Raw genomic sequence first — 12,081 nt, 5'->3', positions numbered from 1 at the left:
TATGCATATACCGTATATTGAAATATTTCGGTGTTTTGAGAGCATGCGAAGACCGCCGTGATTATGTCATTTAAGGTGCTTCATGGGAGTCGGCAGTGCTCAGTGCTCGTTTAGCATGATTTGCTTGCTTCGACTCTCTGATTGCTGGAATTTTCTGTACAGCATCATGGGTAATGTAGTTTTTCACCAAGGATTCCACTGTTAAACATTATTATTTAAAACATAAGGTGAAATAATGTGAACTGGTGGCTTTAACAAAAGCACATAACATTGATTAACAGCCTCAGAGCTCACAGCAGGTCTGTGTTTAAAGGTTTATAAGTTATTGTAAAAAATACATTTCCCTATGGAGAAAATGAATGGCATTTTACTTCCGGAACTGGGCTGTTGCACTCTATAGCAAAAAGTTACAGTTGTTTTGTTGCTGCAAGAAACCTTGACTAGAAGTGGATTTTTTTTTTTTTTTTTCCAGGAAAGAACAATACAGTAAACTGCAGGAAATGGCCACTTTAAAATACAATTATTGAAAGGCAGAACTGCACAATGCAGAATGAAATAATGGCCAAGAGTTCAGGCCCTAGAGATCATTAAGGCCTGTCTGGGGCACCCCTTCCATTCTCGCTTTGGTGGTTTCTTGTTACAGCCCTTGTATTCACGGAATGCGCCATTATGAATGTAGAAGGGGGTGAAGGGGGAGGGCTGCGGGACAAGCGTGTGCGGCCTTGACTGGCAGGGTGTGTATTTGAGCTGCGTGTCAAACACGGAAGAAGAGAGAGAGCGAAAGAGAGAAAAAGACCAATGCAAATAGCAGCGCTCTGCTGTGACCTCGAACGTCTCCCTGCATACAGATGCTTTGAATGAATCCTGAGTTTGTGTTCACATTCAGACCCTCCCAGCGTGAGTGCAGGTGCTCCTTAATGTCAGTGCCAGAGCGTGTATCGATCTCAAGCTGTGCTCTGAAATGCACTCAAATCTGCCACATTTGGGATACTAGCTCACAACATGTGGTCAGTATCCCATGTTACATTTATGTAAGGACACATGAGTCAATCTGTTTCTGTTGGTTTGACATGCTTACTGTACCATTATAATATTTGTCTTACACGGAATACCATGTTTTTTTGATGGTACTCTTATATAATCAATAACTGTATGAACTAGAATATTCCGATGTTAATCAGAATTTGTGTATATTCTGATCATGCAAACATAATGTAAATACATTAACTTAATCACTATAACCAGATTAAGCCAATACTCTGGTGTCTAGAATCTGAATAACACAGCTGGCATGTTCTTGTTTTAATCAGAATTTTAGGTTTTGCAAACACCTTATTCAGAAAATCCAAACTAAACGAGTCCAAACAAAGAAAAATCTGGGTGATATTAAATATACTTACTAAAAAATAAAATTAAACTTGAGACAATGAAGAAATGCATATTTGGAGCAGGAGATTCAGTAGTTTTGTGTGATAACACAAAAAAAAGGTACATTGTAGTTTTGTGATGTATAAAGCACCGTTCCAGTCACTTTTTTTAAAAAAAAAGATCTTTTTTCATCAACAACACAAAAAATCTGCTACTACCTTCCTTATCATCACCAAAAAATTTTACACACGTCATCATTAGACCATACTGGGCAAATGTTATTAAAAACTTTTTGATATCTCAAAGCGTTTTCTTCATTTTCAAATCAACTTGTCGTCAAAGTTGTTGGCATGATGCCAAACTGGATCTGTGGCCATATTTATGCAACACTTTGGCATAATGATACCAAAATTTAAGTGTGTTATCCTCATCCAACACCGACTACACCAGATCAATTTTGTGGCAGCGGCAAATATTGGTCAAAAGTGATGAGCAATTATGTCACATTACAAGTGATTTGTATTTAAGGGTTTCCAACCGCCAATAAATGTCTTTAATTACACATTTTTTCAGTTGGTCTGATGCTCGCTCCCATACCATTCACATTAATCGAATTTCTTATACAGAAATATTCCAGTAGCTGTGAAGCGAGTGATTCTTTTTTCGGAATAAAGCCAGAAGATAGAACTCAGTTGAGCACTCTGTGCATGTAAACACAGTCACTGTGGTGCTTTATTGTAATTGACTGTGGGTAGTCTTGATAATCCATATTTTCACACACTACAAGGCGGTGAAAAATCATTTAGCACTGTCAATTAGTCTTCATTAGATGCAGCACTGTTTTACACACAAAGAAAATGTGATTAGATGAGAGATTATGTTCAAACAGAGACCTTGCTACAGGTTCTTAGATATACAGGTGTAACCTCACAGTAGCAAATGTTCCTGGATAAACATCCTCGGTGGTCTAGAAACAACATTCCAGGTTTGATTTAGGGTTAGAGGTTTAGATCTGTGGTTTAGTGGCTGTGAATGGACTCATAAAAAATCAGTTTAATGATTTTGTGTAATTGATTATTGGCTGGGAACCGTAACAATCAGGACTGATTTTTTTTTTTATTATTCAAACAAGGTCAGGTAGTTTTTTCATATCTACCGACATCATTTGCATACCTTTCTTGGTTTAATAAAAAACTTTGGATTTGTTGGAAACATTTTTATTTCTTCACTCACTCGACTTGCCTTCTATTTTGCCGTAGTATGATATATTTAGCCAAATTCATGGCTCATTTAGGCCTAGACATAGTTATAAACCTCTTGAATGAGGTTCTTTTAGGCCTGGTGGGAACAAAGACCATTTGAAACCTGACATCTGTAGCAGCGGCGATTTATTATCGTGATCCAGCTTGAAAAACGTACAATGGACATATTTATTGATGACAGTTTCCATCTGGCATTTTGTAATTTGGTCACATTTGGATGAATAAATCAAAAGTAGGGCTGTACACTTAATCAAATCGCAACATAGACTAAAAAAAGTCTGTGAATTTTAAGCACAAAAAAGATTTAATTTGTTAAAACTATAGTTAGATACAAATTACAACCCACCAAAATAAACATGCAGTTTAATTTGATGAAATTAAAGCAAAATATATATTACTAATTTATAATTATAATCATTATAATAAAGTTATTTAAAAAAATACCAAGTAACAACCCATGTTTTAATCCACATTTTAATTTACACATACATCAAACAATATAACACAAAGTTACATAAAAAATAAAAAAAAAAATAAAAAAATAATGAATGAAATGGATTTCATAGTGCAGTATTTTATTTACACTTAAAAGATACCAAAACTTAGACGGAAATGTTGTTCCAGCACCAACAGAAGATCCGTAAACACTTTCAACTTGGCAAAATCCCGGCGACCACAGGTGCGAACCAGTGAGCCCCATCATCTCGCTCTCGTTCCTCTCGCTGTCTCTTCTTCTAATTGGTTGGTGGATCGCCTTAAGGGACGAGAAAAAAACGAGACAGGCACAAGTAGCGATCGCTTTGCGCTAATGACATGCATATGCCACCACCACCCGTGGACATGACTGTCCAAATGACACACTGCCAAACTCCTACACAGCCAGCAGACGGCCTCACTTTTTGGATTTCTGACCTAGTTTTTCAGAGCCCCGACTGACTGATGTGCTGCCCCTTTGAAATCTTGGCTGTCTTCTGATGTTATCTGAAAACACACACCCACACCTGTAATTGAGCGGCCGCGTCAAACGCAGCTTTAATTAACCTGTCGGCAGATTTCAGAAACCGCAACGTGGGTGCATCTGGGTGGTGTTACGCCGAGCAGTTGTTGGTGCGTTTGATTCTAGGAATCATCAAGCGCTCAAGCGAATTCGTCATTAGCATGGTGTGATGCCACAGTTTTAGCACCTGTGACGTCTGATGTAGCAATTCCTCTGAGAGCTGAGAGCTTATTTAATTCAGCCTGAAGCTTCAGCAACACTTGCCAATCAAGTTTTAAATTATAACACATGCAGCCTAATTTTGGGGACGTTTAGAAGCTGTCAGAAGTTTTGGAGTGTTAAGTTGACTTGATTCCCATCCCTCGGGAGATGGAGGTTACAAACTAAATATTTTGCAATGCTTTTTTTTTTTCTTTCTTGCTTTTTCAAGATCAACTCTTTACCCAAACTCTTCTTTTCTAACTATGAGACTTGCTCTGATTACTTGTAGACATTTGAACATAATTTTATGCATTTATACCATTTTAAAGGAGTTTTAATTTACTCAGTGTTTTATTTAAGTTTTTTTTCATTTTAGTACTTAAACTAAAAAAGAAATTTAAAAAAATAAATAAATTAGAAATGATGCCTAATGGAAATAATGTAAGCTGAAGCACTATAATGACTAAAACTGAAATAAAAACAAAATAAAAAAGTTTTTATAAAGGCACATCAAATTACAATGAATTAAAAAATAACTTTAAAAAAAGATACAAAACCCTTAAACTTTATCCAGTAAGTTGCCAAACATATTTTTACTTGTTTTTTTTTTTTTTCCATATTTTATTTCAGTTTCAGTTATTTTTTTATTCATAGTAATTATGTGCTTTGTTACCAAATAATAAATAATGTATGTATAATAAATATTCACACACAACTAATTATCATAAAGAATTTTAACTAAACTAAAATCCAACTAATAAAAAAAAACAACAAAACTAATATATATTTTACTTTTTGAAATTTACACACAGTCATAAGGGTCTATAATATCATTCAGTGATTGATTCATTGATTTATGTTTATTTGTTTGTTCAAAAATGTTGTTTTTTCACAGATCATAAACTAAATCTAAAATCAGCTCTCTCATTGCTGCAGTATGTGCGGATGTTTGTGCGATTCAGGGATTGTAGAACACATTTAAAATTATTATGGCTCATTTGATACAAAACTGCTTCAGATTTGCCATCTTTGATATTTCTGACTGCTCTTTACACCACACCGACTAAAAAAAGCCATTAGATGGTCTCAGCATAGCCTGTCCCGCTCTCCACGGGTGAACAAAACCTGCAATTTCCTTTTATCAAAAAGAAAAAAACTAAATTGCCGAACTCAGCATCACCTCTCAATCCACTTCTGGGCCGTCACCAAAAACCGCGGAGCATGCAGCGGGAGTGATTTCAGCAAGCACTTACACTCTTCCTCTCCTGCTTTGTACGATTGGCTAAATTGGTGATACTGGCTTTGGTGGCACTGTAACAGAAGCCCTCATTGTCATCCTTCAGCTGCTGAGCCATTGTTGGATCCGCGTGTCATGGTTGTCCTCACTTAACTGAACACTTTGCACGTAACAGCAGATGGCGTGGCTATTACATATCACCTTATTTACCACTGTGAGACATGCGGACTCCCGTCAAGGCAAACCACCACATGTTTGAATCTAGGCTGGGGTCGTTTCCCAATCCCACCCAACCCTCTCCCATGTGTCCCAGTCTCTCACTGTTCAGTCCCAATCAAGGCAAAACACCCGTGGACATAGTTGGCGTTTCTGCAACATTTTAAAAGTATTATTTTGTTCCAGTGTTAAAATATTGACAGATGTTTTGTGTGTTGTCGTTCCAGAGTGGTGAGTGGAAGGAGAGAGTCCTGCCTTCCCCCCTCCCTGCCCATTCCATCATCCGCAGAGCATCTTTCATGCGTCTCCCTGGGCCCCAATCCCACATCAGGATGAACTGTGAGCAGGATTTTGGAGATGGAGGCATGAACGTCACTCTAACTCTCCGGCTGCTCATGCACGGCAAGGTAAACTCACACACTTACACCACAAACATTTAGTGTTTTCAGTGCAAGACGACCCTGAGAGTAGCAGCCCGGTGTTTCAATTTCAAAATGATTCTGTGCTCTGTACAGAAACCTCTTATGAAAATATAGTCAGACTGAAGCACAGTGTTATTTTGTTAGCAATGTAGATGGGTGTCACAACCCATTCATACAGAGATATTTTAATATAACCTCTGATTTAACTTACCGATAGTGTTGGGAAGTGAGATTTTGATGTTTCAGATTAAAATAATGATTTGACTGCTTCCAACGTAATTTTCCATGTGGGAATTTACATATTTAAACAATGTAAACAAAACAAAAAATTGATGTGCGTCAAAGACTTTTTTTTTTTTCAAAGCATCAAAATAAAGTTTAATACTGCTTTTTTTTCACATTAGAATGTGTCCTGTTTAATTTATTTTTTTCTGAACAAAAAAAAATAAAAATAAAAAAATGACTGTCATACATCTTTACTATGATTTACAATAGGCACAGACTAAAATGTGATTCAGTGTAACAAAAGTTCATATAACAAATCATCTTGTCAGCCATGTTTAGAAAAATAATCATTAGATGACACTAAAATACATTTAAATCTTTACCACTGTCCTTCAAACCATTAGGTTTACCAATTTGTCAGCAAGAAATTTGTAATCATTTAAAATACAGTAAAATGTAGTATGATCGCTTATGCTTAATGTGCATATTTTAATAAGTACAGCAGGTCAGAATAAGTATGTTGTTTAATTTTTACATAAATTTATCTTGTTACGCTGAATGATGATGGGACATTATTTCACCCATATTTTAACATTTTATTTTCACAAAAGTTTGACACTTTATTTACATTTACCATGCTTTGTATGCATATACAATTTATTTTGTGAATTTCATTTGATGCAGACCCAAAATGGGATGTCTCTTCTTTGTCTTATGTACAGTATATAAATATTGCTGTTTATTACAAAGTTTTGATATATTAAATATTATATATCACTCTTGTGTTAATTTAGTAAAAAAAAAAAAAAGCATGAGAATCATGTCACGATTATTTCCAACTACTGTAGATTCTTCAATGTATTAATGTCTTCTAAATGTTTAGAATCCGCTTGAATTCTCTTAAGTTCTTAGTAAACAAATGGTTGTAGATTGCATTTCCATGTCATTACAGTGTCAACATGTTCGTTTAACTGTCAGTGACAGATTTCCTCCCACATGCCTAGAACTCTTTGATATTCCTCATTTGCATATCACTAAAAGGATTGAGTCATTAAAAACAGTCATGAAAAACCAATAAAAACATAATGAACCGTTAAAAAAACTGCCACATTTATGATTTATGTGTCAATTTACATTAATTCTCCATCAACCGATTGTGATTTGATCTTCCAATGAGGATAAACTCAGAGATCATTCAAGACTTAAGTGATGCCTTTCATTTTTGGCAGCTCAAAACACACATCCTTTTCTAGAAACTTCGGTACGTGGTGTCACAGGGTAATAAGTGGTACATGACATCATCCCACAATTTTTTATTTTTTATTTTTTTGCACTCTAGTCAAAGTTAGAATACTTCAAAAATCAAAAGCCACCCAAGCTGTTATCGCCAGAAAATGAAGGCGATTTCGTATATTTGTACAGTGCAACATTTTATAGAAATGTAAAATTTTTTAGAAAAACCCACAAGAATGAAAGTCCACCTCCAAACCTAATGTAAGTTAGTATGATCTAATTTGTACTTTCGTATAATCTGTTTGTACCCAATCGTATGAAAAACAAAGAACTATATTGTACAAATTCATTAAATAAGCCACCAATTCGCCAAAACTTACAATAGTTACGAATTGCCAATAGAGTGTGTTGAACCACTTGAGAAATGTGATTTTTAGGCCCATTTATCAATCATACTTTAAAGTCAACCTGAAATGAACACATTTTTGTCTTACTGTAAACTGCTAATCTGTGCATGTTACTCTAAAGAAGAAAATCATTTGGCTTTATAATATCTAATAGCAATGAAATGTGATTAAAAATGCTCCAACATGCTTTAAATTGGTTTGCAACAACATGCCATACACTCTAAAAATGATTTTTTTAAAAAGGGGTTTTACACAAGAAGAACCATTTTGAACCTTTGTGAGAACAATTCTTAAAAGAACCACTTTTTTCTTAGTGTGAAGAACACTGAAGAACATTTTTCCATGAATGGAATGGAAAGGTTCCATGCGTGTTAAAGGTTCTTCATGGAATCACTAATGCCAGTAAAGAACCTTTGTTTTTAAGAGTGTAACTTTTGCAATCCAGTCAAATCCCGATAAATAAAACCAAGTTTTGTTCTGAAATATTGTACTTTTTTGGTCACATAAATCAAATGGATTATGAACACCTTTTTGTGTTGACTTTAAACCCGAGATGGGACATTTAAAAGGCACCGAATGCTTCAGGAGCCTGTAGGGCCCTGATCTAATATGGTCCCACGTGATCCCTGAGTGTGCAATCACTCCAAACCCAGCCTACCTCATCAAAACCCACAGACGGATGAGTGGGGAGTGAGCTCGGTGATCAATAAGCTGACATTTGCTTTGTTTCTCTTTTCACAGGAGGTCGGCAGCATCATAGGCAAGGTGAGCGTATCTCTTTGTTCCTGTTGCCCCTGCTGTTGACTTATTAGATTTGGTGGATGCGTCTTGAGATTTTTGTCACTATTGGGTTTGCTTTTTCCTCTGTATTAGATTGTTCTCACGATCTTTCACACAGACCTTTAGGTTACAATCCAAAAACCCAGATTAGAAACCTACAGAATGGATCACTGTAAGACTTGATGTTTCTTAGCAAATGGCTTGTTAAATGCGCCGAGTCGTGCATGTTATGTATTAATGATCTGGATATATTACGATGCTCAATTCTACAGCTAGCTCTGTTTATCCCTAGAGCGAGTGTAATTGTCTAAACATGGCACAATCTCTTGGAGAGGCCCGATGTAGATGTCACAATGATTAGTAAACAGTGTGTCAGCTACTGATGAGATGATTTTTGTGTGTGTGTGTTGGGGGGGGGGGGATTCCTGCTTTGACCAACTCAAGGTCCTGAGGCGACAAAATATATACACGCACAAATACACACAGTTGTTGGCATTTCCTTGGCTCCAAATAAATCTCTTGTGACACAAAGCTCTCTTCAGAACTGGCCTGCTAATAGGTCTCTGGGCCTTTGGCAGAGTTTGGGCTCAGAACAAGAGCCAGATGGAAGGATACAGACCAGTCTGAGATCCGCAGGGGTCTCCGTTGCTACAAAGACGACTTCTCGAAAACACAGTTCACTCTTTTGTCTTGCACTAAAAGTAAATGAAGAATGTTGCAATGTCCTAAAAGTGAATCTTTAGAAACAAATTAGATTAAAACATCCAAACAAGAAGTCAAGAACAAGCTTAGCTGCACTTCCTGCTGAAAGGATCTCAACGACCAATAAAAAACAAAGACTAGCTGCAACAAGTAGTGCCGAAATACTCAACGCAAGTATGTGAACGCAAACGTGCCTTGCTACGCAAACTCAGTTTCATATTTTGTTCCGGTTAAATTTTCAAACAACAAATCAAGAACAAGTTTAGCTGTACTTCCTGTTGCAGGGATCTCATCGACCAATAAAAACAAAGCATAGCTGCAACTAGCAGTGCTGAAAGACATTCAATGCAAGTATGTGAACACAAGCTTTCCTTGCTACACAAACTCGATCTCATATTGTGTTTTGTTAAAATGCCCCCAAAAATAAAAATAAATCAAGAATAAGCATAACAGCAACAGCCCTTACATAAACCACCAACAAAAAAAAACAAAAGCCGCAACAACAATAAGTAGTGCCCGAAACATACTCAAATATGTGAAACATTCCATGCAACATAAATTTGATTCCATATTGTGTTCATTTGGGAACACAGCAAATAAAAAAATTAAAAAGTTTGTGTAACTTAATTTGTATGTTTCATGCATTGCCACAAGGGGCACTATAGCTAGCGTAAATATTTTATTCGACTAATTTTAGATTACAGATTGACTACTATCAGGACAAAGCAACAGTTTGAAGACAATTTGACTAAATAAGTTTGCTTCAGTTAGTTAAAAATGTTTAGCTAGCTAACTGAATCATGTTGATAACTCTTGTCGCCCCCTTGGGTACTGGAGTTATGTACAGTATGCTCTTAGTTTGTTGGCCAGGCATTCATGTCTGCAATTAAATACTTGTGTAGAGTAGGTTTCTGGCTGTACTTCCCAGTACTGGCAATGTTCCTAAATCAAAGTGTACATTGGAGTATCAAAAAGAAAAAGTTAAAAAGCTTCCATTTGTTTGATGCATCAATTTATGCCTAGCCTTAGACTTTTCATCGGGGTAATGAAATATGAATAATGAATATTATGTTCTCTCATAGAGGATTGAAATCATATGTCCCGAGGCTTTTTTAGGTGACATTTATGGAATGATGATCATGTAATGCTCAAACACGTTCCAGTATAAGACCAGCTAAATTATGATTTTGACATCCTCTGTTGTCTTCTTTTTCCTTCTCTTGTTTTTTTTTTCTCTGAAGCATAGTAAATAAATGAAGGCCCATGGTGTATAACTCCCCACCGTGAAATCAATAAACCAAGGCTTGGTTTCCCATACATAGATTAAATACAGTCCTAGACTAAATTTGTGCCGTTACTGGTGGTTCTCCATCACAAATGGCCACTGGAGATATTCGAAGGGGAGGGCTGCCTAGAGTAGATTACTATTCATAATGTGTCTTCAGGAGAAAGGAATGAAGGTGAATAGTAAACTATAAGCAGTAAAAGAGCTCAGCCACAGTGGAGAAAGTTTAACACTCGAAAGTGACGGAAGTATAGATGTTCAGCGAGCCTCATTCATAAAAACACAAGCAGAATTAATTCATAAAACATTTGTACAATATTTTTGCAAAATTGTTGCAGTGAATCAAAATAGTTTATTTATTTTTACGAATGGTATGCACAGAAACATTTTGTTTACTTGTAGTCTGTTGTTTTGTTTTTGTAGTTTTGTAGTCGAAAATGTATACAATTCTGAATTTCTCTGACCAAAAAAAAAAAAAGTTATAATAAAATTATAATAAAATTACAAAAAAGCTAGATATTAATGTAGCTGAAATGCTATTATAGGTTTCAATAATAGTTTGAATTAACTTTTTTAGTAATTAATTATAGTTAAGTAATTGATTATAGTTTTTTTATAACTTTTTTTTGTTACAGTTAATATTTTATTTATTTATTTTTTGTTATGTTAACTATAATAACCCAACATTATCATTGATGAATAACAAAAACCAAAACATTTTCATCAGTAATGTTGTTATATATTCATTTTCAATGTTTCATTGGCCGAATGATCAACACACAAGTATGCAACTCTATTACATATTTTAACAAACTTTACTTCTGTTCTTCCGCAGCCTTGTTTTTCTTCAGTTTTTTTATGTTGTCAACTCTGAAAGGGACTGGTTTAGGTTTAGGCTATATTTAGGTTATTTAATAAGCATCTGCAAACACTGCAACATGCATTATAGTTTGATGTTTTAAAGAACTTAGCTAGTTTTATGAGATGGGTTGTCTCGAAAACATCTCATCTGAAATGTCAGTTTCCCTGATTAATTAAAACCACCCAAACCTTGCTTCAACTCTGTTATGACATATCCAGTCGTCCCTTTTAGCCCATCTAAAGACAATGAAACACCAGTCAAGCATGCAAAAGCAGGCCCCATACGTTACCTTCTGCGTCTGAGATAGCGAGACACTATCTGAGGAAAGTGATTCATGGACTATTGATTCCCTAGTCAGTCCAATTGCAAGACCTTTGATTGGAAAACCTGTTCCCCCGAGGCCTATCCATGCAGATGCCATATTGCTGTGTAGCGAATCAGAATTGATATTAATTTGAGCTATCTGTTCAGTCAAACTCACTTTATCCTCCACTATAAGCCATTGTGAAAGACAGTCACTCTGGGAAAGCAACATATCACACAAACAAACGTCAAACAAAGGCAATAAGTGCTTTATGATCTTCTTTTTTTCTCCCCTTACAGAAAGGAGAGACTGTGAAAAGGATACGAGAGGAGGTAAGCTACAAGCTACTCGTAAATGTTATCTTTAGGGCCTTTCGCACCGCAGGAACCTTTTCATAGTACCAGAACTAATTGTGGAACTACCCACTTTTGGGCGTTTTTAGTACTGGACTGCCTTTTTTGAGAACCAAATTAGCTTCTACTCCAGATCAAGGTCTAACCAGCACAACTGGTGCTACCCGTGACGTAAATAGACATTGATTGGCCACGCATGTTCGAAAATGCCCTCACCCGCCATGAAT

The 12,081-nt window shown here is 36.0% G+C and overlaps 1 protein-coding gene across 4 annotated transcripts in view; it reads left to right on the top strand.

The window, feature by feature from the left end:
• Nucleotides 1-12,081, top strand: part of LOC109057477 (poly(rC)-binding protein 4-like) — an 80,434-nt gene that overhangs the window by 41,209 nt on the left and 27,144 nt on the right. For all 4 annotated transcript variants that reach the window (XM_042712136.1, XM_042712135.1, XM_042712134.1 and 1 more), the window contains exons 2-4: nt 5,509-5,688; nt 8,310-8,333; nt 11,801-11,833. In XM_042712136.1, the coding sequence (XP_042568070.1) occupies nt 5,581-5,688; nt 8,310-8,333; nt 11,801-11,833 (165 nt within the window). In that variant the 5' untranslated portion in view covers nt 5,509-5,580. The remainder of the gene's footprint in view (nt 1-5,508; nt 5,689-8,309; nt 8,334-11,800; nt 11,834-12,081) is intronic.

This window comes from Cyprinus carpio, chromosome A22, assembly GCF_018340385.1.
Source record: "Cyprinus carpio isolate SPL01 chromosome A22, ASM1834038v1, whole genome shotgun sequence".
In the NCBI taxonomy this organism is placed as follows: Eukaryota; Metazoa; Chordata; class Actinopteri; order Cypriniformes; family Cyprinidae; genus Cyprinus; species Cyprinus carpio.
Note: the sequence above shows the minus strand (reverse complement) of the source record. Positions and strands in the feature narration are given on the sequence as shown.